Consider the following 23272-nt stretch of genomic DNA (forward strand, 5'->3'; position numbering starts at 1 on the left):
AAAATGGAATGTGCTCAAATTGAGTTGAATTTGTTTCTATTTGTGCACCTTGCCAATTGCAATTCCGTTTCCACCGTACCATTGAAGTCTATACCTGAGCATAGAACTGGTTTGAGAAGCTGACTATTAAGCACAAGTAAATGCCAAATGCTTGTTGAATGCAAAATCAGCTGTCACAAGTGTTTTTTTTCAAAACTCAGAGGTATCACAGCAGTTGAATTAGGCATGGACTCTCTGGAATGGGTACAAGAATTTTTTTCTGAACTACGAGAGAGAATTCTGGTACTGTTTCAGATGTCTGGAACTCTGTTGTTCTGGGCATACAGTCAATGAATCAAATGCATTCTGATTTCAAGCTTGTTTTGGAATTGGCAACGTATTGCTTTTTGTTGGTTTGTATAAAAGTAAGTTCCAACACATGGTTGCAATATAGTCTGGTGGAAGAGGCCATCAATATACCCAAAATTTCGTGATTGCTCACTGTTACAATTAACATCAAGAGTTTACAGACTGGGACAGTTGGATTCTAATTTCCCCTCAACAGTTACAACCAAACAACTTTTTGTAATATGAGTGATAAAATAAGTTGAGATGCAGGGTTCTACAGTTCAGACTTAGCATTTTGAGACTTCTTTGGAGCTTGTATTTTCTTTCCTGACCACCATTGCCTTGCCCTGAACGAGACCTTGTTTGCTTGTCTCTTTATTGCTGCTCCTGTGTTTGCAATTACTTTGGTCATCTTCTGTTTCCAGTCTCCCTTTTTGGTTTCTTTTTCTTTTAGAACTTTTCCCTACAAGCACCGCAAAGAAAGACCCCATCAATTTGAAAAGGTTCACTAAGGGTTATATTATATTACAATGCAAGTTAAGCAAAGAAACAAGCACATGTTCTCATGAATGGTAATTACCAGCTTAGAAGGAAGATCATCCTCATCATCTTCATCATCTTCATCGTCTTCCTCATCCCCAAAGTTCTTCATATTCAACATATCCTCCTTTGAGTACATTTTCATGCCAGGTGCTCCAGGGATACCCTGTGGCATATTTTCTAGGAATAAGAATTCCAGGATCGAAAGAAATTGTTATTAAAGGTGCCAGTACATAAAGCTATTAAGAAAACTTACCTCCATTGATTTCAATATCTTTTCCATTTCAGCCTCTTTAGATGACTTAGGAACAAAAGGTTCACCTGGAATCCTATCCTAAGATACACAAGAGACAAAACAATTCAAAAATTCAAAAGTTGTAACATGCTGTTGATTAATTACATGAAGTCAAGAAACTCATGAGTTGATAATGCTAAAGTACATATGGTCAATATTTTCATGAAATATCACTCTACAAGTTGCACAGAGAGGAGCAAGTTTCCATACCCATTACTATTGACCCATGTCCAACTTATAGGCTTCGAAGAGAGATCCAACGAAAATTGTGAAATTAACAAGAAAAAGAAATCTTCGCGGAAACATGAACATTATGAAATTTTGACCAGACACAGCAGTCAGTCAAATGAAATTATGAAAGTTTCAACTTTCAATAGGCTACATCAACCCAAAAAAGCAATTGTTAAAAATCTAAATAAAAAGAATGTTGTCTGGAGGTGTGGCCCCTGCGCCCAGACACCCCCAGTGAAATAAAAGATCAAAACCATGTTGATGCCCTTGCTTGTGCTCTCTTTGGCCCCTGAGCTGGTGCAGGGGCCACACGACAAGGCAGTGATCTCTAGTCCATAAAATATATTGTACAATATATGTGTTAAAAGAAATATCCTGACCTTTTAAGTGTTATAGCAGTATCAAACTTCAACAAGACTTTGGTTAAAACCCATACATTCAGACATAAAGCAGTCTCAGATGTAACCAGAACCCTTCTTTAAAATCTTCATTTGACTGTGACCTCTAAATCCTGGTATTTAGAGCACCACAATGCCCTCCAACCTGCAACGGTAGAACCCAAATGGACTAGATCCATACCCTAAGTGGCGAACAGAAACCAATAGGTTCAACAAGCGGTGAGCAGCAACCAGCCCTTGCGTTCATCTTTGATAATATATGACCAATTCAGTGTGAAGGACATGACTTGTTTAATTCAAACCGTAAACAACGCTGGAGAGCATCCCTTTCGCTTCGAGTTTTACAGGAGAGAGATTTTGTAAGAGACAGTAAGAACATAGATATTTATTTCAAGATGAGGACATGATGCAAACCCAAGTCGGAATAACCCTTGTGAGTGCCCACCCAAGCAAGGAAACACTCAAGCCAAAAGTTGAGTGGAAACACAGTAGATAAATCAATGTTTACAAAGAGGGAGGCGATCCTGTAAATAAGTTGAAGTTTATAAGAGGGTGGCAGGGTGGTAGTTTAGTGAATGTCAAGGCCACAAAAGAAAACAAGTAAATGGAAGAAACACATATGAATGGGGGAACGGTTGGGGGTAATCTTGGAACTAGAAGTAAAAATAGAACCATAGTTGATATTGAATAGAGGGAGGGAAAAACAAAAGTTGACCTCGAACCACGGAAACCAGCGGGAGATTGATTGCAGCCAGGATCAACACAATAAGGATGAACTGAATAGCTGAAACTTGTATTTTTTTCCCCCTGTTTACACATGAAAGAAGAACATAAAAAAAGGATAAGAAGAAGAAGGGAGGATAGGGGTAGTAGGAGTAGGCTATCTCAGCCTAGGGTCTCTCACCCACAGCTATTTCAGTTGTTGAACACAAGTCTTCTCAGACCAAACACTTGCAACAAGCAAAAGAAATTCCATTAATAAAGTCTGAATTCAAGTACAACTGAGGGGCCTATTTATAGCTTGGCCTAAGCTTTCACAAAATAGAAAGTCTAAAAAATAGAAACCAAACAAAAATAGAAACTAAATCTAACTAAAAGGAAACAAAGGACTGAAATAGAAACTTAAGAAAATAGAGACTTCTAAATAAAAGCTAAGCCTACATTCTAAATCTGAAATTAGAAACTAGTACTAACTTGCTAAAACAGAATTTAGAAACTATCTACTCTCCTATTACAACCAAACTGGAAAATAGAAACAAGGTAAACTAGGGCCTGATTTGGTATGATTTCTATTTCAATTTTGGATTGATTTCTTGAAATAGTCAACAAATAGATTTTTGGTCAAAAAATTAAAATTGTTTTGGTTGTATCAATATGAAATATTTCAAGAATAAAAAAAAATCCATTTGATATTTCAAATTCTGAGAATAGATTCTCTATATTTCTTTGGGAAGGATGGTGGTGGTGGCGGCGGGGTAGTAGTGGTGGTGACGGTGGTGGCAGGGTAGTGGTGATGTGGAAGTAGTGGCGGTGGTTGTGATGGTGGTGGTGGTGGTGAAGGGGTAGCGGTGGCGGTGGAGGTGGAGGTGGAGGTGATGGTGGTGGCGGTAGCGGTGGCAGCGGCAGTGGTGGCGGTGGTGGTGATGGCAGGGTAGTGGTGGTGGTGGTGGTAGCGGAGTAGTAGTGGTGGTGATGGTGGTGGTAGCGGGGTAGTAGTGGTGGTGGTAACAGGGTAATAGTGGTGGTGGTGGCAGTGACAATGGTGGGAGTGGGGTGGTGGTGGTGCGACCATTAGGAGAAGGGTGGTGTTTTATTTTTAACATGAAATTACTACTTTGCCCATGAAATTAACCATGTGCTCAGTCAAGAGCAAGAGTGCTAAATCAAATGAAATAGAAATTCTGAAACAGCTCCTCAGCTATTTCAGAATTTCTATTCAACTTGATTTCTATTTCACTAAAATAAGGTGCAAAAATCAAACCAAACAATTTCAGAAATAGAAATCATACCAAATCAGGCCTAACATAGCTAAACAAAAATAGGAACAAAGCTGTCCATATATGCCCCCAAATCACTGTTCATATGAACAGTAGCTCAGGTACTGTTTATGTGAACAGTAATTTTAAAAAAAAATAATAATTTCTGTCTTGGTCTCTTATCTTCTTCATGCTTCTCTCTGGGCTGGGGCTGACTTAGGTTATGCTCCATCGAACCAACAAAAACCAAAAACTTGCCACATCATCAGACCAAGCTGCCTCTCACAACAGTCGAATCCCACAACCTTGCTGGGCTGGTTTTGGGGCTTGTTCCTGCGGGTACATATGGACTTGTGATCTACATCAGGTTGAGAGGTTTAATCTCAATAGGGAGCCCTATGTAAATCCAACACCAACAAGCTTGAACAGTTCGCAAGGAGAGAAGTTTCAGGACCTGCAACTATATCTAGCGGCAATCTCAAGTCCAGTCTACAGAAGAACTTGATTCTTACAGCAAGGAAACCCTTCGAAACTGAAATCCTAGGGTTCGAGTTGCCTAGAGGTACGATACTGAAATTTCGGTCCCGGTGGTCATTAATCCAAGGAGTTCTAACCAAGGTTCTAAAACTCGGGTTTCGACAAGGTTTCGACCAGCCAGAAATTGAGTTCGTCTCGGTTTCGACCATATCTCGGTCGAAACCTGGGATTTTTTCCTATTGATGGGGAAACCAAGGTTTCGACCCTAAAACAAGGTTTTTTAGGCCTGATTTTTTGCAAGTTGCCTATTTTTCACATTTTAAACACAATCCATGAATTACATTGACAAAAAAATCATTGAAAATAGTACTTGTGGTTATTGACCCAAGTTTACTAACGTACGCACTGATACGATACGTACACTACAGTGGTATTATAAATTTATAATTAGTTCACATAATTATAAAGTACTTGAACCCTGAATAATACATTGAATCCAAATAAAACATTAAAATTCCACTCTTCAATTCCATGCGGAGTTTCTTGGTGGGTCATTTTTGTAAAATTGTTACCTTGCTTTTTGCAGGAACCGTTCAAATCGAAACCGTTGGTTGCAAGCTACAAGTGTGGAATGCTCTGCAAACCAAATTTGATTACTTCTTCAAGAGATTGTGAACAAGATCATGGTCCAAGAGGAATTGCAAAACAAGTTTCTCCAAGACTTGGAGAGGAGAGAAGAAGAGAAGGCTAGAGAAGAAGCATGGAGGAAGATGGTTCGGATGGACAGCGAGATGGAGCTCAGCAGTGAAGCAATGATGGAATGCTCTGCAAACCAAATTTGATTACATCTTCAACGGATGTTGCATGTGATACAATAGTTGATTTGAAAACGAAAAAGTAGAAAAGACAGTTTGAAAGCCAAAAGAAGAAAAGACAGAGTTTGAATGCGAAAACCAAGAAAAAACATAGTTTGAAAGAGAAAAAGAAGAAAAGACGTGTCTATGTACTATTATTCTTCAAAAACATGTCTGTGTACTATTATTCTTCACATGCCATTGAAAAACCATTAAAAAACCATTCAAAACGTAAATGATAGCCTGGTTTCGACAAGTTTTCCCCAGGTTTCGACCGAAACCATATGGTTTCGGTCGAAACCTGGTGGAAACCGTCGAAACCATGCGAAACCAGGGATTTTTTAAAGTAAATGCTAAACTCGTCTCGGAACCGGTCGAAACCGAGACAACTCAGCAGTTTCAACCGAGTTTTGATTCACTGGTTCTAACGGTTGTGATCAACTCAAGTTATGACGGGTAGAAGGAAACTGAAACAGAATAATAAATGAAGGAAAAGAAGACTGAAAGAACTAACGAACAGGGGATGGGAGAAGAAGGGTCGAGACGAGAGAAAAGGTATAAGAAATGAGGAAGAATGATAAGAGGGTACCTGAGAAGAGACTTTGAGTGCAAGGAAAGACCACTTAGCCAGCACTCACAGAACACCAGTAATGATAACAATGCCCAACTTTTTTATTCAAATCTGAAACTAAATAACCTAGGCAAACTCTCAAATAAAGAAACTACCAAAATAACTTCTATGTAATCTACCCACCCAAATAAAAATAAAATAAAATAAAGGTTGCATCCTATGTATTCTACTAGCCTTGCCAGACCAAAAAACTGGTTTAGGACTGGTTCTTGGTTTGGACCTCCAAAGTGGGTCATGTCTGTCTAGGTAGGCTAGAGCAGCTACATCATCTCACCTCCCTTGAAAAGAACTCGACTCCATCAAGTTTGGATGGGGTCCAAGAATGTCGTCCTAGTCAACTCGCCCGAGAAGAGATGTATCAGCTGATCGCTTGAGTTTGATAGATGGAAGATCCTTTTGCCGGAAGAAACTTCATCTCAATCCCACCATGCTGAAAAGGAATATACATTCTCATAACCACGATGCTTAGCCTTTTTAAGTTCTTGTCATATAACCATGGACATCCCAAAAGGGTAGACTTTCAGAGGGAGGACATCACACTGCACCTAATCAACCAGTCCACCAATAGAGTACATGAGCAAACACCTTTCATTAATCTTGAGATTTGTGTTGTTCACCCATGCAACCTTTTAGGGATTCGGATGAGGCTCCGTCTCCAAACCCAATTTGCGAACTGCATCTTTAGAGACGACATTGGTGCAACTACCACCGTCAATCACCATAGCACATAAGATGTTATTGCATAGCAACCTGGTTTGAAAGATACTGTTATGACGCCAATCTTCCTCGTCAGGAACCTTCTGTGCAATCAAGAGGGGACGAATAACATGGCACTGTTGGTGCTCACCGTCACTATTACTGTCATTGACCTCACTAGGCTCACGCTCACAGTCAGCCTCCAAAAGTATTGTCCCTGTCTTCCGTCGCTCTACTGGTACAAAGGGGAATGAAAGAGTCTTTATCAATGTAAGCTATCAATCAGTTAGGACAATGTGCAGAGAAATGTTCGAACCCCTTGCATCTAAAACATTGTAGCTCGGGCTGCAGCTTCGAAGGAGGTCTGTCGGATCCATGTCGAGGTGGAGAATAAGGCATGTCTGAACCTCGCAGACCCCATGTCTGAACCTCGCAGAGGTGGGGAGTAAGGACCGACCGGTCGTGAAGGTGCCATAAAAGACCACTAGCCTGTGGTTAACTAACCAAAACCAACTTTTCTTGAACAAAAGGCTGCTGTGGGAGGGAGCTATCACTTCTGGATTATGTGTCTGTAAAACTCCTCCGAGTGTAAGGCCTCCTCTGACTTTTCTCAACCTGGATGCCACTTGAATTACGTCCTTCATAGTAGGCACTCTAATGGCTGCAAGTGCAGTGTTGATCTATGGATGCAAGTCGTTGTGGAGCTATGCCACCAAGACCTCCTTGTCCCACTCAAACTTAGCACGAGTGGCTAATTAATAGAACCTGGCCACGTACTCCTTAACTGACAAACTATCCTATCTCAACTGTTCAAATATGAGGTGTACATGTTGCTAATAGTTGGCCAGTAGGAATCTCCAGTCCATCACATATCACATCTCAGCCCATGTAGTAACTAGACCAAGACCTCAAGTCTGGTTCTGCTGCTATTATTTGATCCACCAGACCTGAGCTATGTCTTTCAACTTACCCTCTGCAAACAACAATTTCCTAGAGTTTGTCAAGGTGCATCATCTGAAGAAAATGTCCACACAGTGAACTCAATCAAGGTACTGCTCTGGGTTGTGGTCCCTATAAAAATCAAGGACGTCCAACCTCACTCCTCTGTCCACTCCATCATCATAACATCCAGCCCCATATGGTGGTTGTGGTGGTGGTGGAGGTGGTTAAACATGTGGCAGTAGTGATAGAGTGGTCGTGAGAGGTGGTGGGGGTGAGGTATAGCGAATCCTGTGGGATAGAGTTGGAAGAATCCCTAGATAGCATGGGACTCTTTCCTTTCCTAGAAGTTGTCATCCTGTCAACGGACGTCCGAAAAGATGCCATCGTTTTCTGTAAAGAACTGACATTGCTATTGAGAGTGTTCACACTACCTTTTAGTGAGTTAGTGGTAACCTCTAAAGTGGTCACTCGTTCACTGAGATTGATAATGACTGTGTCACTTTCATCTTTATTGGAGTTAATCCGTTGAAGAAGTTCATTATTACTCACCATGGCTGCAGGGATTTGCTCTAATAACAATTTGATGCGAACCCGGGTCGAAACAACCCTTGTGGGCCCACCCAAGCAAGGTCACAAAAGAAAACAAGTAAATAGAGGAAACAAGTATGAATGGGGGAGGGGTAACTTGGAACTAGAAGTAAAAATAGGACAATAGTTGATATTGAATAAAGGAAGGGCAAAACAGGGATTTAAGAAGGGTGTTTCTTTTTCAAACTCTGACCTTCGAACAGCAGTGGATAGCAGACTGGTTTCTGCGGTGAAAATCTCCCTCACAAGTGATCCAAGCAGAATAGGGGTTTAGAGTTCTAATCGCAACAGGGAGCCCTATATAAATCAAACATCAACAGTTTGAACAGTTCACAAGGAAAGAAGCTTCAAGACCTGCAACTATACCTAGCGGCAATATCAAGTCCAGTCTATAGAAGAACTCGATTCTCACAGCAGGGAAACCCTTCAGCACTGAAATCCTAGAATTCGAGTTCCACAGAAGTAAGATATTGCTGTCCAGAAATTTCAGACCCGATGGTCTTTAATCCAAGGAGTTCTAATGCTTGTGATCAACTCAAGGTTACGGCAGATAGAAGGAAACTGGAACAGAATAATAAATGAAGGAAAAGAAGACTGAAAGAACTAACGAACAGAGGATGGGAGACGAAGGGTTAACAAGAGAAAAAAGGAATAAGGAATGAGGAAGAACGAAAAGAGGGTATATGAATATAAATAAAACTTGGAGTTACAGGGAAAGGCCACTCGACCAGCACTCACACAGCACCGGTCACGATAACCACGCCCAATCTTTTTTTATTAAAATCTGGAAATCGTAGTACATGAGTATAAATGAAACTCCCCTAACATACTAATAGACACCCATTACAAATAGAAACTAAATAAACAAGGCAATGTCTCTAATAAAGAAACTACCAAAATAACTTCTACTTAATCTACCCATCCAAAAAAGAATAAGATAAACTAAAGATTGCATCCTATGTAGTCTACCAGCCCTTGCCAGACCAAAAAACTGGTTAGGACCAGTTCTAGGTTTGGGCCTCCAAAGTGGGTCATGTCTGTCTAGCCAGGTCAGAGCAACTGATCAGGACAAGTGCAACTACAACGCCTTCATTGTGCTGGCTGCTCATATGGTTTAAGTAGGTCTAGGCCTAGTGGTTCCTTGGTCACTGCTCCATCTTAATATCCAGGAAAGGAGATATATGATGGGTTTTTAAGATAAGGTTGAATTGGTGGGAGATTCCACCAGAATTCAACCCTTTAATTGAATCTTTATATTGAGAAACTTTTAAGGATAAAGTCTGATGGCTTTTCTCCATCTGGAATGCTATACTCCATCTCAGGAACTACTTTTTCCCCTTTCTGGGTGGGGGCCGGGGGGTTGAAGGGGTTACCAAACAACTAGTTCTGTTGTTCTGTTTAGATAATATTTTCAGGTGATATGGATTGATGAAATATGCAAGAAACTTTGCTCATGGTGTGAGATGTTCCTTTCATTTGGCAACTAATAAACTTTTACCTCCTTGATCCCCAAGAAAAAAAAAATTCTGTTTAATCAATGGTCTTCTAGGATCTGCCATTGATTTTTCACAACAAAGAAATATGGTCGCAGCAACAGAAAGACAAACCATGCGGTAGTACTGCGAACAAACAATATCGACTGCCACATTTTAGTATTCTACTTTATTCTCTGCTTTAAGGATTTTCCAGTCTGACTAAGTGACAATGATTAGGCACACTGGAGTGAGCATTGAATTGAGATTATGATATTTTCTAGAATTTGTAGCTGCATACACATCTTTCAGCAGAAAGACTCCTGCGACGAATTTTCTATCATGGCCTAGACTAACAGAGACATCTGAGTCTGAAGCTACAAAACATTTTAGTTTAATGTATGACAGGCAAGCTGTGAGCTAGTATCTCACACTTAGGGAGAGACTTTTGACATTTAATGGATAAGGAAACCATTCCTTGTGCTGGTATATCTGTTGCATGGCAGTTTGATTGGTGTTAATACTATTTCACCTGCTGCTCTCATGTCAAGTTTCAGGCAACTCAAAGTACAAGAGGAAAGAAGAATAGTTGTTGACTATAAACAGATAGGCCACTACATGCAATCCAAAGGTCAATGTACGCAGCTAAGGGTCAAAATAACTAATGCCCTCCACATGGCAGAAATAGCCACTGATGAAGGAAAGTTTCCTTGTCCATGGACAAAAAAAATACTTTCTGTACATATCTACAGGTCACAGTGATGAAATAAATAACTCCAGGTGGATGAACTAGCCACCAGTGTTTCCTTGTCTGCGGGAAAGTAAACATTTTAAAATTTTTTTTTTTGTTTTATATTATACTACTCCTGTAATAAATTGCACAGTATCAATGAGGGGCAGATAGGGCTCAACTAATAATTATGAGAAAAAGGGTCCAAATTGGCCTAGATGTCCAAAAAAGCTTCACCCCTGGAAAGCAAAATAGCATGCAAGAATAAACAGGTTTTAGTTCCTTGAAGCTACAGTAAATGGCAGTTACCTTAGGAAGTGGAGGTGGCTTGACAGAGCATGCTTTAGTAAGATCATGACACAGATAATTTACAAGTGAATCAATCTGAGGCTTGGCTTTAAACAAATATTCAGCAGCATCAGTGTCAGAATACCCCATGACCTGAAAAAAAAAAGTCATATCCAGTTGTGAAAATTCTCAGCAATTCTTCTTTCTTCTCTTTACTAAGGAAACTTCTATATTGAGCAAATTTAAAACAGTGGAGATGAGCATTATATTGAATCTTAATCTCAAGTTCCGAGTAAAGAGGCCGCAATGCTAAGAAAACCCAGTAAAGAGGCTCTGCGTTAGAGCAAACAAAGCAATGATTCACACACTCAGTCAGGAAAGAGAAACCAAAAAAGAATCAAAGTACTAGCAATTTTGTTCCAACTAATAGCATATCGACACACTTGAACAGTTCAATTAAAAAAACATATCCAGTTGTGAAAATGCTCAGCAATTCTTCTTTCTTCTCTGTACTAAGGAAACTTCCATATTGAGCAAATTTAGAGCAGTGGAGATGAGCATTATATTGAATCTCAAGTTCTGGCTAAAGAGGCCGCAATGCTAAGAAAACCCAGTAAAGAGAAATTCACTGCGTTAGAACGAACAAAGGAATGATTCACATACTCAGTCAGGAAAGAGAAACATAAAATGAATCAAAGTATTAGCAATTTCGGTCCAAGTAATAGCAATCTTGACACACTTGAACAGTTTAATTCCATAATAGGAGTAAATAAATAACACGGAGTTAAAAAAAAAAAAAAAAAAAAAAGATTCATATACACAAAACAATGGGGGAAAATGGCAAAATAAGATAAAACTTCACCTCCTGACAAGCCCGCTCTATAGTCTTACATTTTGAATTGCATTGCCCTTCAGAGTCTTGCTCAACAAGCTGGTCATAAGAGGAAACTATTATGAGAAATCATCTGAAGAAACTGAAACAGGTGATGCTGCCGGCGGCTAAAAAAATATATAGCTAGCACTCCACCTCACAATTTCCAACCTTACTGGTAAAACAAGAAGGCATCTCTAATGGCCGCTAGGAGCTAAACGAAAAGAAATTTTGAAAAAACTCCAAAATGGGTGAATTGAGATCTATAGGTTTTACAGGTAGAACTGAAAAACAAAAGGAAGAAAGGGGGAAAAAAATCAAACACCCAACAAATCCTCAAACAGGAAGGGAAATGAAAATGTTGGGAAGAAAAGATATCCTGATTACCTCCAACTTATTCCCGTTCTCCACTATGTCGATTTTCAGAATCCAATCTGCTTCGTGTTTTTTTAAATTGCAAACATTCTCAGATATTTCGATGATCTGTAACTCCGATACCTGATCCGAAAACCAAGTGCGAAACAAATAAGTTCGAAAGAGAAACAAATGAAGAAATTTCTTCAACCCATATAACAACAAATAGATTAGAGACGAACCATGATCCATTATCATTGAATTCACGGATAAAAATTACGAAAAAGAGAAGTTCTGCTTTTCAGAAGGATGATAATTAAAAAAAAAAAAAAAAAAAACCTTCTTGGGAGAGATCTGGGCTTCTTTCTCCTTGACTTGCTGGTATAGCTGATTAGCGATCTTTTCACAGACCTGGCATTTGATATACGGAATGTCTTCCTTCCTAGCGACAGAAACTGGTTTCTTGGCAGAGTAAGAACTGGGTACCAATGACAAAATTAACAGAGCTGAGAGTAGTAGAACATTGATTGATTCCATCTTCGCCATTAATCACTCTCTCACTAAGCTCTGCAACTCTCTCACGCTCTGTGTGTTGGTGCGATTCTGAAGAACACTAGATTTGGAGTCCAAAGAGGCTTTGTAATGGCAACGATGAGCAGTGACAGAGTGTGCGTGAAGTTGCGCAAAGTACAGAATACGTTCGACAAGAGAACGGACTATTGCGATGACCTCATTACACGTGTTGCCATCATCTGATTGGTTAATTGACTCTGGTCCCACTCTTTACTGCGAATAGGGGTTGTGGACACAACAAGTCAACGAGTTTAGATCTGCTACTCACATGAGGACGGGTGGGGATAGATCTGAACCCTCCATGGGGTGTGGGATCCGCCTCCAGGGTGTGAGACCCACGCACGCCCCATGGAGGGGTCAGATCTGTCCCCACCCGATCCCATGTGGGTAGTTGATCCAGATTTGGATTCCAAGTCAACACCCTTATTCCGGTCTGCGCCTGACTCCAGAGATACTAGCCCTACACCACAATAAGGTGTCAATCGGTTCAGTTCTGGTTTGTTCGATTTGATTCATAAAATAATTGTACAAATCGAACCAAAATCATCTGATTTCCATAATTTCAAATTCAAATTAAATCAATCGGTTTGGTTTTATTCAGTTTCTATTTTACTTTCTCTATTCGGTTTCATTTGGTTCTATACAGTCTCGATAATTTGGAGCAAAAGTGCATAACTATAGAAGAGAATTGAAGAGAATCGAAAGTCGAAGATGGAGGTGAAAGAGATGAAGTGAAAACTGAAATCTTAGAACTTGTGCTTTAATATGGTTTAGGTTCGATCAAGTCATACGGCTTACACTTCATTTGTCCCATAGTCGCATCCTTTCATAAATGATCTTAGCTACCACCTTTGGCGCAAAGGTAATAGGAGGGCCCAGGATGCACCCATTACGCAAAGTGGGAACCGATGGATCCTTGTAAACATCAACCTGACTTCCATTACTAATTTAATCAAGACCTCCTTGCCAACTGTAGACAAAAGGTTTTCCTTCCACATACTCGACGATTTTAGATTGTACCCTCTTGATGATGTTGTGAAAAACCAGCCGTTTTGTGAGGCCAAAGGTAGAAGGAATACTAAGATACCTACCCAATATAGACATGATCCTAAACCTAGAAATGAAGGACATAGTATCCCTAGTAGTAGGCTTTGTCTTCGGATTAAAAAGGATACAAGACTTTCCAAAGGTAGCCTCTTCCCCAAAAGCAAAATAGTAGTCTCTTAGGATGGGCATGATTGTATTACACTCAGAATGAGTACCTTTAGCAAAAAACGATGCAGTCATTTACAAAGAATAGATGAGAGATGCAAGAAAGAAATAGGGACTCAGAGGACATGTCACGCCCCATCCCAACAAGGGATAAAATACATTATAAGGGTGACTAGACAACGCTGTCATCCTACTAAGTGCGATCACGACAGTGTCCACGCACACAAACTAATATTAAAACAATATAATATCGAGTGCGAAAAGAAATATTACATTCCAAATGATCGTAGTTTTGCGAGCGTATAAAATCAATAGTTACAAAATGATCAAAGCCTAGATGATAAATACGTAGTTAATCCATTTTTCATTACCATCTAATAATGATTAACAAGGGTATAAAAATATTTTTCATGAGCCTACGCCTAAAATAAACAAAAGGGGAACAAGTCCCTAGAGTTCTCACCCGTAGGCGCAATCGTCACAAGGACACCGTTGCCATGTTCCTCTAACACGACTTAGGCTCCTCGCATGTCCTACACAAGACGGACGGCGCATACAGTTCAACATGACATTCAACATAATTTCTTCATAAATGTATATAGTGTTCGGGGTTCCAGACCGATACCCAACGGCACCGAGACCCATCAAGGTACAACATTACCAATCAACATCATAACATTCATATATAAAAATATGCAACATGCGCAAGCATGCTTAATAATTTATAATGATGACATAATATACAATGCAATAATAATATCAAGCCCAAACAACCAAACCCACTCACAATGTATATGCCAAGCACCAAGATTATAAGTTGTCGTCTCGATCAAGCAATAAGCCACAAGATGAATATATTAACCTAAACAAAGAGTGAAATAAGGTTAAACGAGCGAAGGAAAGGATCCCCAAAAGGTCTCCCATAATTACTTAGTGTAAGGTTTCGTAAACAAAGTGGTTGCAGAGTGGTTTCATGCCCAAATTCGCAACCACATGTAAATCCTAGGAAACCGGGGTTCGGGAAGCTTCCTCCTAGGTCCATTAGGGTTCTAAGACTTCATTAGGTCCATGTAATCCCATGGATTTAAGAGGGAAAACAAAGAGAACCTAAATTAGGACATAATAGGGTAGAAACCTTAAATTTCTTAAATGGAAAGAGATTACTTAGGCTTAGGGCTTGTAATGGAGTGAAATAACTCCACTATAGTGTAGGTTTAGAGGTTCCATCGATTCCTTGGTCGAATCTCTCCCATTTTCCAAACCTCAAAACTCAAAATAGATGAAGAGATGTGGGTTTCAATGGCTTACCTTCCCAATGTAGAAAAGCTCCACGTAGAGGGCTCCACAAGGTGAGATTCCAAGCCTTCAACCAAGCTTTTCCATTCCTCCTTCTCCTTTTCTCCTTCCTTCGTTCTTCTTTCCTTCTTTCTTCTTTCTTCTTTCTCCTTTCTCTCTCTCTTTATCTCCTCCACGATTTAGGTTAGATGGGAGAAGAAATGAAAATGAATGCTTCTCCCCCCTTTGTCTTATTTATAGAAAATGGGTTGGGTCCTTAAGTTAAATGGATCAGTAGTTAAATGGGTGGATCCAAGATAAATGGGTCGTTAGGCGAAATGGGTAGTTTAAGTTAAATGGGTCGAGAGGGCTTAATGGGGTTGACCATGGTCTTATTTAGGGTAAAGGAATGGGTTAAACCCTCCAACCCCCCCCCCCCCCGCATCTTTGGGTCAAATAGAGTCAGAATGGGCCTCAAGTTGAAGTTGAATGGACCTCTTAAAGGCTCCGATTAGGAATTATATGGCTAAAAATTGAACCATTGACTTTAAGATTGTACTCAACCGTAGTCGCATTGCATGATCCAATTTATCCAAATATGGTTGAACCCAAAAATGGGGGTGGGAAGGAAGGGAGGGGGGGCAGCGGATAAATTGGACCCATCCTAGTAGGTTTAAGGCTTGATTTCACTTTCAAGGGAAAACTAGGTATTTTAGAAATCTAGAAAATAAAGGTAGGAGTAATTTGCTTTATGGGGAGATATTGACAATGACTTCTCAAATGAAGTTTGGAAAGGGTTGGCTCTAGAGTTTAAAGCCCTATAATCAGGATCAAGATCAGTCGATTTTGATCCAAATTGGATTGAAATCTATCTAGATTGACCCTGGAATCGTCCTTTTGATCTAATAGGGTAGTTTCTGTACAAGGATCGATCAGAATGATCTGCCTCTGTCGATTCCAATCTGTCCCAATCCCAAATCGTTTGGTCCGATTTGATTTATTATTAATCCATCATTGGCATTATGGGTCAAGAGATTGGAATTGATCACCCCCATTTCAATCTAATTCTGATTTGAATCGGACACAAATGATCTAGAATCGGCAAAATACCCTTAATCAGCCAGAATTATCCGATTCAATCAATCCAATCTCCCAAAAGCATTGATCAATCTCTTGGTTTTGTTGTGACTATATCATTGGATTCCGAGTTTAAAATCAAAAGAGACCGATTCGGACCCGATTCCAAGTTTAGAACCGTTGCGCAAAAGAGAAAGTAGAAACCCATCCCTACTTTTTGAAATCTGACCGTTAAATAAATAGCGCACTTGTGGCGCTTTGGAGGGAGGACTGAGGAGGCGTAGGTGACACCCGATCAGCCAAGCCGCGCAAGTTAGCAAGAGTTAAATTTTCTCTAAACTCTCTTGGTTCCGAATTCGAACGAGACCCGTTAAGCCTAAAAAAGGCTTAAACCCTAGAAACCCTCCGCCTCCTCCATATTCCTTTTCGAATCGATTAAGTTGGGCTTTGCGCGCGCGTTGTTGCTCACTTTCTCTGATACGTTTCTACCCGTTTGAACGTCGAAGTTTCGATCTCTATCTGAAGCTTTTGACCTACTGAATCATTTTTTGATCTGTTTTTCTAGTGCTAGCGATGGATGTAGCTGTCGTCGAATACTCGAACGGTGCTAAATCGCCGGATTTGGGGCTTGTTGTGGGAGAGAATTACGAAATCATGCTAAAAGAATCCATAGAGCGTTTCTTAGACCAATGCCGGAAAGGAATTTCTGATTTTTCTGGTTTTAGTTCAATTTTCTTCCGTCTACTGCAAGCTAGGGTTAATCCACCTCTAGAGATAATCTGGTTTTACTCTGCTGTCAGCTTTCGTGGTGGTAATTTAGTGGGACATGATCCCCAGAGTCGAGTTCTGATGGCAAAGGATCTGTTCCAGCTACTTGCCGCTTGTTCTGCTTCGTGTGATGGCTTGAAGAGCATCGCTGTACTTGCTCCAGTTCTATTTGAGCTGTACCAATCTGTTGTTGATTTGCCGGAGAAGAAGTTGTCTTCCAAGGCGGAGAAGAAAGTGACGAGAGAAATCGAGGGTTTGATCGAAGGAATTGTTAGCTATATTAGCATTTGTTGTAGCAAGGGTTCTGATGAAGAAGATGCGTCGGTTGCTCTGCTTCCTTGTTTCACAGATTTGATTCGTGTCTGGATGACTGATCGATTGGAACGGAACCGTGACGTTCGGGAAGATTTGAGGATGCTTTTCCCACTCGTTAGTGAGGATATTCTCCAAGGTCTTGCTGGAGGAGAATGCGTGGTAGGGTATCTGACTGGTGTGGTTATCGTTGAGGCTTTCTTGCTGAGACTCTGCTTGAGGTTTCGAGCTGGGCTTTCGAGAGAAGAGTTGAAGAAAGATTTGAGGACTTGGGCAGTTTGTTCCGTGACTGGATTTCGGAATTCTTACTTCTTTGGTATGATCATTTTCCTCTTGCTGATTATCTTCTGAATTTTCAGTTAAACTACCTTGGACACCTTTCCAGTGTTAAATTACCGTAAGATTCTTTGGATAGTTGTCTCCTTCGCTGGGAATCTGTTCACCTACATCTTTTTATCACTCCTAGTGATTAGCTAATTCTCATTCAATCTAGGACCACTTTAAGAGTGATTTCCTCTGTGTATGTGAGTGTGTGCGTCCGTGCCTGGTTGCACCTTTCTAGTGCCCAGAAATTGTTTTCTCTCTGTTTTTTTTTTAAATGTTGGAATTTTGGCCCTGGTGATGATTTAAATTTAATAAATGGTATTTTGTTTCGGATTTTCCATATAGATAGATAGATACTTTAAACAAATAGGACTCAGAAGAGTTTTCTTTCGTTAACTGCTGACTAATTCTTTCTTGGCTAAGCTTGCCTTCATTATTTAACCATGGTGCTTTCTTCCTGATTTCATACTTCTTTCCACCAGTGACCCTTGCCAGGATGCTGCTGGATCCTCTTTTGCCTGTCACCGTTTTATTGGTCAGTATATCTTCCTTGAAAATTTTATTCAACTCCATCCATTTTTTGGGGGATTTCTTGCTTTCATTAGATGATTATAGTCTCCCTGAAATTTCATTAGATGTCTCAGCACCTATTCATCCTATGGTTACTGATAACTTGTGAAAGTTCTTTTAATTTCCGTATATCATTCAAATTACCTTTCATGAGCTTCGAAGGTGGAGAAATATTTTAATGGTTTCTATGGCTATTATTATTTGGAAAGTGGACGGGTAAGTAGTTGATTTAAATAAGTTTGGTTAGCATCATTGCATGGTTTAGATATTATACAGGGTATGTTGATATTTTCTGGCACCTCTGCTACAATTTCTTCCTTAAATCCTTTTATTGTAATTACAAATGATTGGAAAACTTTGGACATGAATTCGAGAAAGTAAGTATTTTTGGGCCATATATTAGTTTTATTTGATATATAAAGAATAGAATATTATTGATGGATAAAAGTGGGGACACCATATAAAAATTAGCTGTATGGCATTTATTCAGTTGGTTATAACAGTGTCCTGCTTCTTTCTTAGTTGTTTGGATGGCCACTAACCTATTTGAAGCATAGTTCTGAAAACCAGACTGATCTTGAACCAATAAGGGGTCCCCTTTTTTTGGGTTAATTTTATTAACTGCTGGTTTTCATTTAAAACCATTAATCAAACTGGGGAACTGGATCTGGAAGGTGGCTCCAGATGGTCATTAACCTGTTTGAAAACATTGTTCTGAAAACTAGACTTGATGGCAAACCAAAAGCGGTCCAGCTTTTCTTTTGGGCTGCAGGTTTCCTAATCAGTATGTATGGAGAGGTTCTCGAGATGGGTACTAGTCCTATCATGTGGGATGTCCAATGGGGCTAAAATTTTATGGAGATGCAAGTGTCTCTTGCTCACATGTCAACTTTCAACCTAATTGGAGGTGGCATAGTGGCAAAATGAAGCTTTGGAAAATCCAGGGCTATGGGAGGGTGTACGGTAATATATGAACAGCTGAAAATTATGAATGAAAATACCAATACAATGGAGGCTATGTGATTGAATTTGATTCTGAAATTTGCATTTGGCAAATCAGACCATTACCTAGATATCCACTGGTAGGAATTGCCACGATGTTCAATGTGGCAACCCTGTTTGGAGAACCTCTCTACTTCTCTAGTTGTGCCCGACTAGGAAAACTTTTGCCTTCTATTAATCTAAAAACCATAAAGATAAATGGGAAACCAGAAGCTGCAAGGTGGTTAGTTCTGGTCAACCCATTTTGACCGACAGTCCAGTCAGGTCTGTGTAACTATGCTTTGAACCATCAGGTATCAACTAGCAGTCAATCAATAAAGAAAAAAATTAATCTTATTTATTGGATATTCAGGTATTCTTGGTTTTCGAGGAGCATCATTTTATCAATCTTGTTATATTCATTATGTGGTTGAAACATTTGTCTCATTTCAGAGTTCTGAAGATGAAGCATTTTTGCGAGGGGTCCTCTATGATGTTGTGATATTGGTGGAGTATTCTTTTCTCAATCCTGAAAATGGGATCCATCTACCTGCTGACCGCATGAGAACTCTTGCTATCACAAGGTTAATTGTTGCGCATGAAGCCATTCGGGTTGTCAAGTAAGAGGTTTATGACTTAAGATATGATTGGTAGCTGCTACTTAAACTTTAGAATGCTAATTCTTATCATTTGACTGGTTACAGGGCGAATGGGGATCATAAAACTGCAATTTCTTATATAAATGCCTTTGCTAGGTCTCGTCTACCTTCGCAGTTGATTAGGTGGGCCACTGATCAGATTGGCATTGAGGGAAAGATGAGCAAACCAAATGTTTCGACACCTCAAGCTCTTATCAGTAAGTATGATTGATATTTCTGTCGTCATCATTTATTTTATTATTCATCTGAGCTATCAGGTGATTTGCAACAGATACTTCCTGCCTATTTCTGATGATAAACTAAATATTATGCTCCAGAGTGGATGCTAAACCTTGAAGACCGAGGGGCAAGAGTATTTGATCACTACATTGCAAAATTCCGTCCTAAGTTAGTGCTTGATATGTCGAAAGTTGACAATGAATACTCAGTGTCAAAGCCAGACAGCCAGTTGGGAGATTGTGATGTCCTATTTTACATTGACAACAAGGGAGAAGCGGAAAAGAAAGTTGAGGGAGATCACGAAATGATGGAATCCATGGATGCTGCATTTTTGACTGCTGCTCATACAATGAAGTTCACAACAAATGATAGAAGACGGAAACAGAGAGAAGGGAGGGTTGAAGGGGAGACACAAGTCAAGTTTATGAAGTATCAACTTACTTATGACTCTGCTAAAGGAAAGTTCCCATCTTCTACTGATGTTGATGGTCAGAGTAGTAGTTCTAGTGAGGTGAAAAATCCACTCTCTGATGAAGAAATGGAAGAAACTGAACTGTAAGGTTTGATTGAAGCAGAAAGGTTGGTCCTAGTTATTGTGCTTTTGGTGGATTTTCATGTTCACATCAGCTTCAAGCAGTCTGAAGTGTCTTTGAGACAACACACTACTGGTCCACCATTCAAACAGCTGTTCAGTTCCATGGTAGGTAGATGCACTTTGAGCATGCTATAGCAATGGGAGATAGGTTTTTCATTTGGCTGCTTTTAGCATGATTCAATGTCAGTACTTGAATGACATTCTATGTTCAAAATCATTCCATTGGCCTGTTCTAGTCAAATTGATCATAGCTGGAAAGTCATCAAGGCGTCGGGCATTGTTTGTCTTAGCCATGTACCTTTTTCCCTACTCTTTCTATTTCTTTTCTTTGTAAAAGAAAATTTTGTATTTCATACAATTTGATATATACTTGAGCCATCCATCGATAGGTTTTCAGTTGATTGAGGTTATACTCTTCATGCACTAGCAATTGGGTCTAATTTAGCCTCTCACTTTTGCTTTGGTAAATACTGCTATGATATGGATGGTTTTCTTGGAAGGATCTCGATTGGTGTGTGGAGAATTTGTATAAAAACCTGTTATAGATTTTCCTATATTAATCCTGTTGACTAACAATGCTTGGTGACCTTTTGATTATCTGCTATGCACAGCGCAGTACAAGGGTGGTTCACTGGTTCATGTGATAGGGAATCTATCATCCATCTCATTCAAGGTGCATGAGTTCGAAATCGAAACCTGAATCAGTCGCCACCGATTCTGTTCCGATCCTGTTCCAGATTGGCCAGAATTGGGCTGAATCGGTTAAAAAAACCCTACAATTGCCCAAGTCATCCTATAATAGAATTCTATACTATTCCATATCTGCTAGCGTGCGATGCAAACTGGCCGATTCTTTCGGCCTATCTGATTCGGATTCTTTGAACCCTGATGTCATTGACTCATTGGTGTTACATTGGGGTGGCATCAGTGGTTCAAGCATGCTGGAGTGGCTCGAGCCCAACCCTAGGTCTAGAAGGGCTTGCGACATGCCCAGCCCGACCTTAGGTTTGAGAATGTCTTTGAGCCCAAATCAAGTTAAATTATTTAAGCCCATCTTTGGGTTTGGGCTTTGTATTTTTTCCCCCGGTATGGTAAATAATAAATTGCAGGCTTGGGAACATCAGATCAAGATAAAAGATTCATTCACATTAAGGTAAAGTTAACACAATTATTAGATAATAAATTCTAGAGTAAATTACATGCACCCCCCCAATAGTTTGAAACAATATCAAACCACCTCCCCTAGTTTCACTATTTCAAAAAACCCCCTAATGGCTCACGGTGTTAGTAAACTGTTAGTTTTGTAAGTAAAAAGACCGTTTTACCCTTTTTCCAACAGTGATTTAATTCAATTACCATTTTACCCTTTTTACATCTTCTCCTCCAAACAAAAAATCCCTAAATCGATTTAGGGTTTTGCTACACACCACCTCTGGCGAAGGTTGCAGAAGACCAAACCATCACCGACGGACATCCCCTGGCCCAGCCACCCTCCGGTGAAGATTAGTCTCTCCACCGCCGTGTACTTACCCCTTTGCACAGTCATGGCCGATGTCACCAATGTCCACCCATTTTCTCTATCTAATCCCAAAAGCAAATACATCTTCCATTTCCGAAACCCCATCACCAACCCTCTCTCAAAACCTATCTCTGCTAAAACCACCATCATCTCCACTAACCCCTATTTCTCCTTTCATCCCTATTCTTTTTTATTTTTTTATCATTTTCATTCTAAAAACCCTCATCCCACCATCACCGATTCTCATCTCCATTTCTTTTCACTTTTAATCTAACCCACATCCTTGTCTAAACAAAACCTCAATCTGAATTCCAGCCATGACCACACCCATCCTCAACTAATTTATCATTTCTGATCCCATCCTGTCTTTGATTTCCTTTTCCATTTTCCCTCCCAATAACCAGCGGATCCCTATTTCTTTTCTTTTATTCCCATTTTTCCAAATCCAACACAGAATCAGAATCCATTGGTTGCCTTCATTTTTTCTCAAGCTCTCTGGAATCCATTGTCGGCTGTGGTGCAAAGAAAAGTGGAGTAGAAAAAATAGAAGAAGATTAGGAAGAAGAAGAGGAAACCCGGGTGGAGAAGAAGGAGATGGGGAGGAAATTGTGCAGACATTGGTGACATCGGCCATGACTGTGCTCAGCTTCTTTATTCTTCAAAACCCAGATAAACGAAATGATAATAGAAAAACATGAGTTGCAGTGGTGTTTGTGCTCAGATTGCCGGAGGAGGAAGATGACAATGGAAATTTGGTTTTGGGAGAGATGGGTTTGGGCTATGGTTATCTCTCATAAGGGTAAAAAGATCAATGTAAATTACTGAAGGTAAAATAGGGTTTTAGAAAAGTTTAACTACAATTACGTTTTACACTTGACAGTAGGGGCTTATTTGTAAGTCGTCCAAATTCCAGGTGGGTGCACGTTAAAGTGAAAATATTTCCGATGGTTTGATATTGTTTCAAACTCCTGGGGGGCTGCATGTAATTTTCTCTAAATTCTAATTCATTGTATCAATTGAAACTCAACGCATGAAGCAAACAATTCTTTCCTTCCAAAATAACAATTAAACTCAATGGCAAAAAAACTTAAAATCATGAAATAGTCTCCAATATTATTTCAAGGGGAGGGTTTTCATGCACGGCCACTTTAGGGGGGGGGGTGACAATGCATCAAATGGGTGGGGATGGTGTTTCGACCCCCTTTCGTCCAATGGCAAAGGTCTGTGCTTGACCTTGCTCCGACCGTGCATAAAACCTTTTGCCTTGATACATTATACATTTATTTCACTTGTAAAATATATGTACCACAATAGTACAATTAGAATTGATGAATTGGTTTGGTAACTTTGTTATACAAGTCAACTAAGTCTTATCCCAACATAATGTATGGGATTTATTCTTAAATTAACTGTAATTTATTGATTCTTTATTTTATCCTTTCTAGTTTTACAATTCATCCATCTCAACAACTTCATTTCAGCTACACAAAGTTAATTTATATATTTTTACTTCCATGC

The 23272-nt window shown here is 39.8% G+C and overlaps 2 protein-coding genes and 1 long non-coding RNA gene across 4 annotated transcripts; 2 read left to right on the forward strand and 1 right to left on the reverse strand.

The window, feature by feature from the left end:
* Positions 1–584: 584 nt before the first annotated feature.
* Positions 585–12216, reverse strand: LOC122654420 (nucleophosmin). The gene is made up of 7 exons (XM_043848499.1): positions 12010–12216; positions 11704–11814; positions 11308–11376; positions 10467–10598; positions 1124–1201; positions 908–1033; positions 585–790 (listed from the first exon to the last, which is right to left on the reverse strand). The coding sequence occupies exons 1-7, from the start codon at positions 12214–12216 to the stop codon at positions 602–604; spliced, it is 912 nt and encodes a 303-aa protein (XP_043704434.1). The 3' UTR covers positions 585–601.
* On the forward strand, positions 12126–14756 carry LOC122654421. The gene is made up of 3 exons (XR_006331910.1): positions 12126–12261; positions 13370–13375; positions 14743–14756. It is a non-coding gene; the product is annotated as an uncharacterized LOC122654421 (long non-coding RNA).
* A 1459-nt stretch (positions 14757–16215) lies between these two features.
* On the forward strand, positions 16216–20449 carry LOC122654418. 2 transcript variants are annotated; one of them, XM_043848496.1, is made up of 6 exons: positions 16216–17203; positions 17694–17746; positions 19216–19382; positions 19467–19618; positions 19739–20219; positions 20295–20449. In XM_043848496.1, exons 1-5 carry the CDS (start codon positions 16381–16383, stop codon positions 20197–20199), a joined length of 1656 nt encoding a protein of 551 aa, XP_043704431.1. In that variant the 5' UTR covers positions 16216–16380; the 3' UTR covers positions 20200–20219; positions 20295–20449. The 2 variants fall into 2 exon arrangements, with proteins under 2 accessions (XP_043704431.1, XP_043704430.1); XM_043848495.1 differs by having other exon boundaries at positions 16217–17203; positions 19739–20449.
* Positions 20450–23272: the final 2823 nt, after the last annotated feature.

Source organism: Telopea speciosissima, chromosome 3 (assembly GCF_018873765.1).
Source record: "Telopea speciosissima isolate NSW1024214 ecotype Mountain lineage chromosome 3, Tspe_v1, whole genome shotgun sequence".
Taxonomy (NCBI): domain Eukaryota; kingdom Viridiplantae; phylum Streptophyta; class Magnoliopsida; order Proteales; family Proteaceae; genus Telopea; species Telopea speciosissima.

Excerpts from the sequence above, each read along its gene's own strand:
- LOC122654420 (XM_043848499.1), bottom strand. The coding sequence starts at position 12,216 with ATGGCGAAGATGGAATCAATCAATGTTCTACTACTCTCAGCTCTGTTA. Across the intron at positions 11,815-12,009 it reads CCCAGATCTCTCCCAAGAAG|GTATCGGAGTTACAGATCAT; the intron begins GTTTTTTTTTTT and ends TTTTCGGATCAG. Across the intron at positions 11,377-11,703 it reads AGAACGGGAATAAGTTGGAG|CTTGTTGAGCAAGACTCTGA; the intron begins GTAATCAGGATA and ends TCTTATGACCAG.
- LOC122654418 (XM_043848496.1), top strand. The coding sequence starts at position 16,381 with ATGGATGTAGCTGTCGTCGAATACTCGAACGGTGCTAAATCGCCGGAT. Across the intron at positions 17,204-17,693 it reads TCGGAATTCTTACTTCTTTG|TGACCCTTGCCAGGATGCTG; the intron begins GTATGATCATTT and ends TCTTTCCACCAG. Across the intron at positions 19,383-19,466 it reads GAAGCCATTCGGGTTGTCAA|GGCGAATGGGGATCATAAAA; the intron begins GTAAGAGGTTTA and ends GACTGGTTACAG.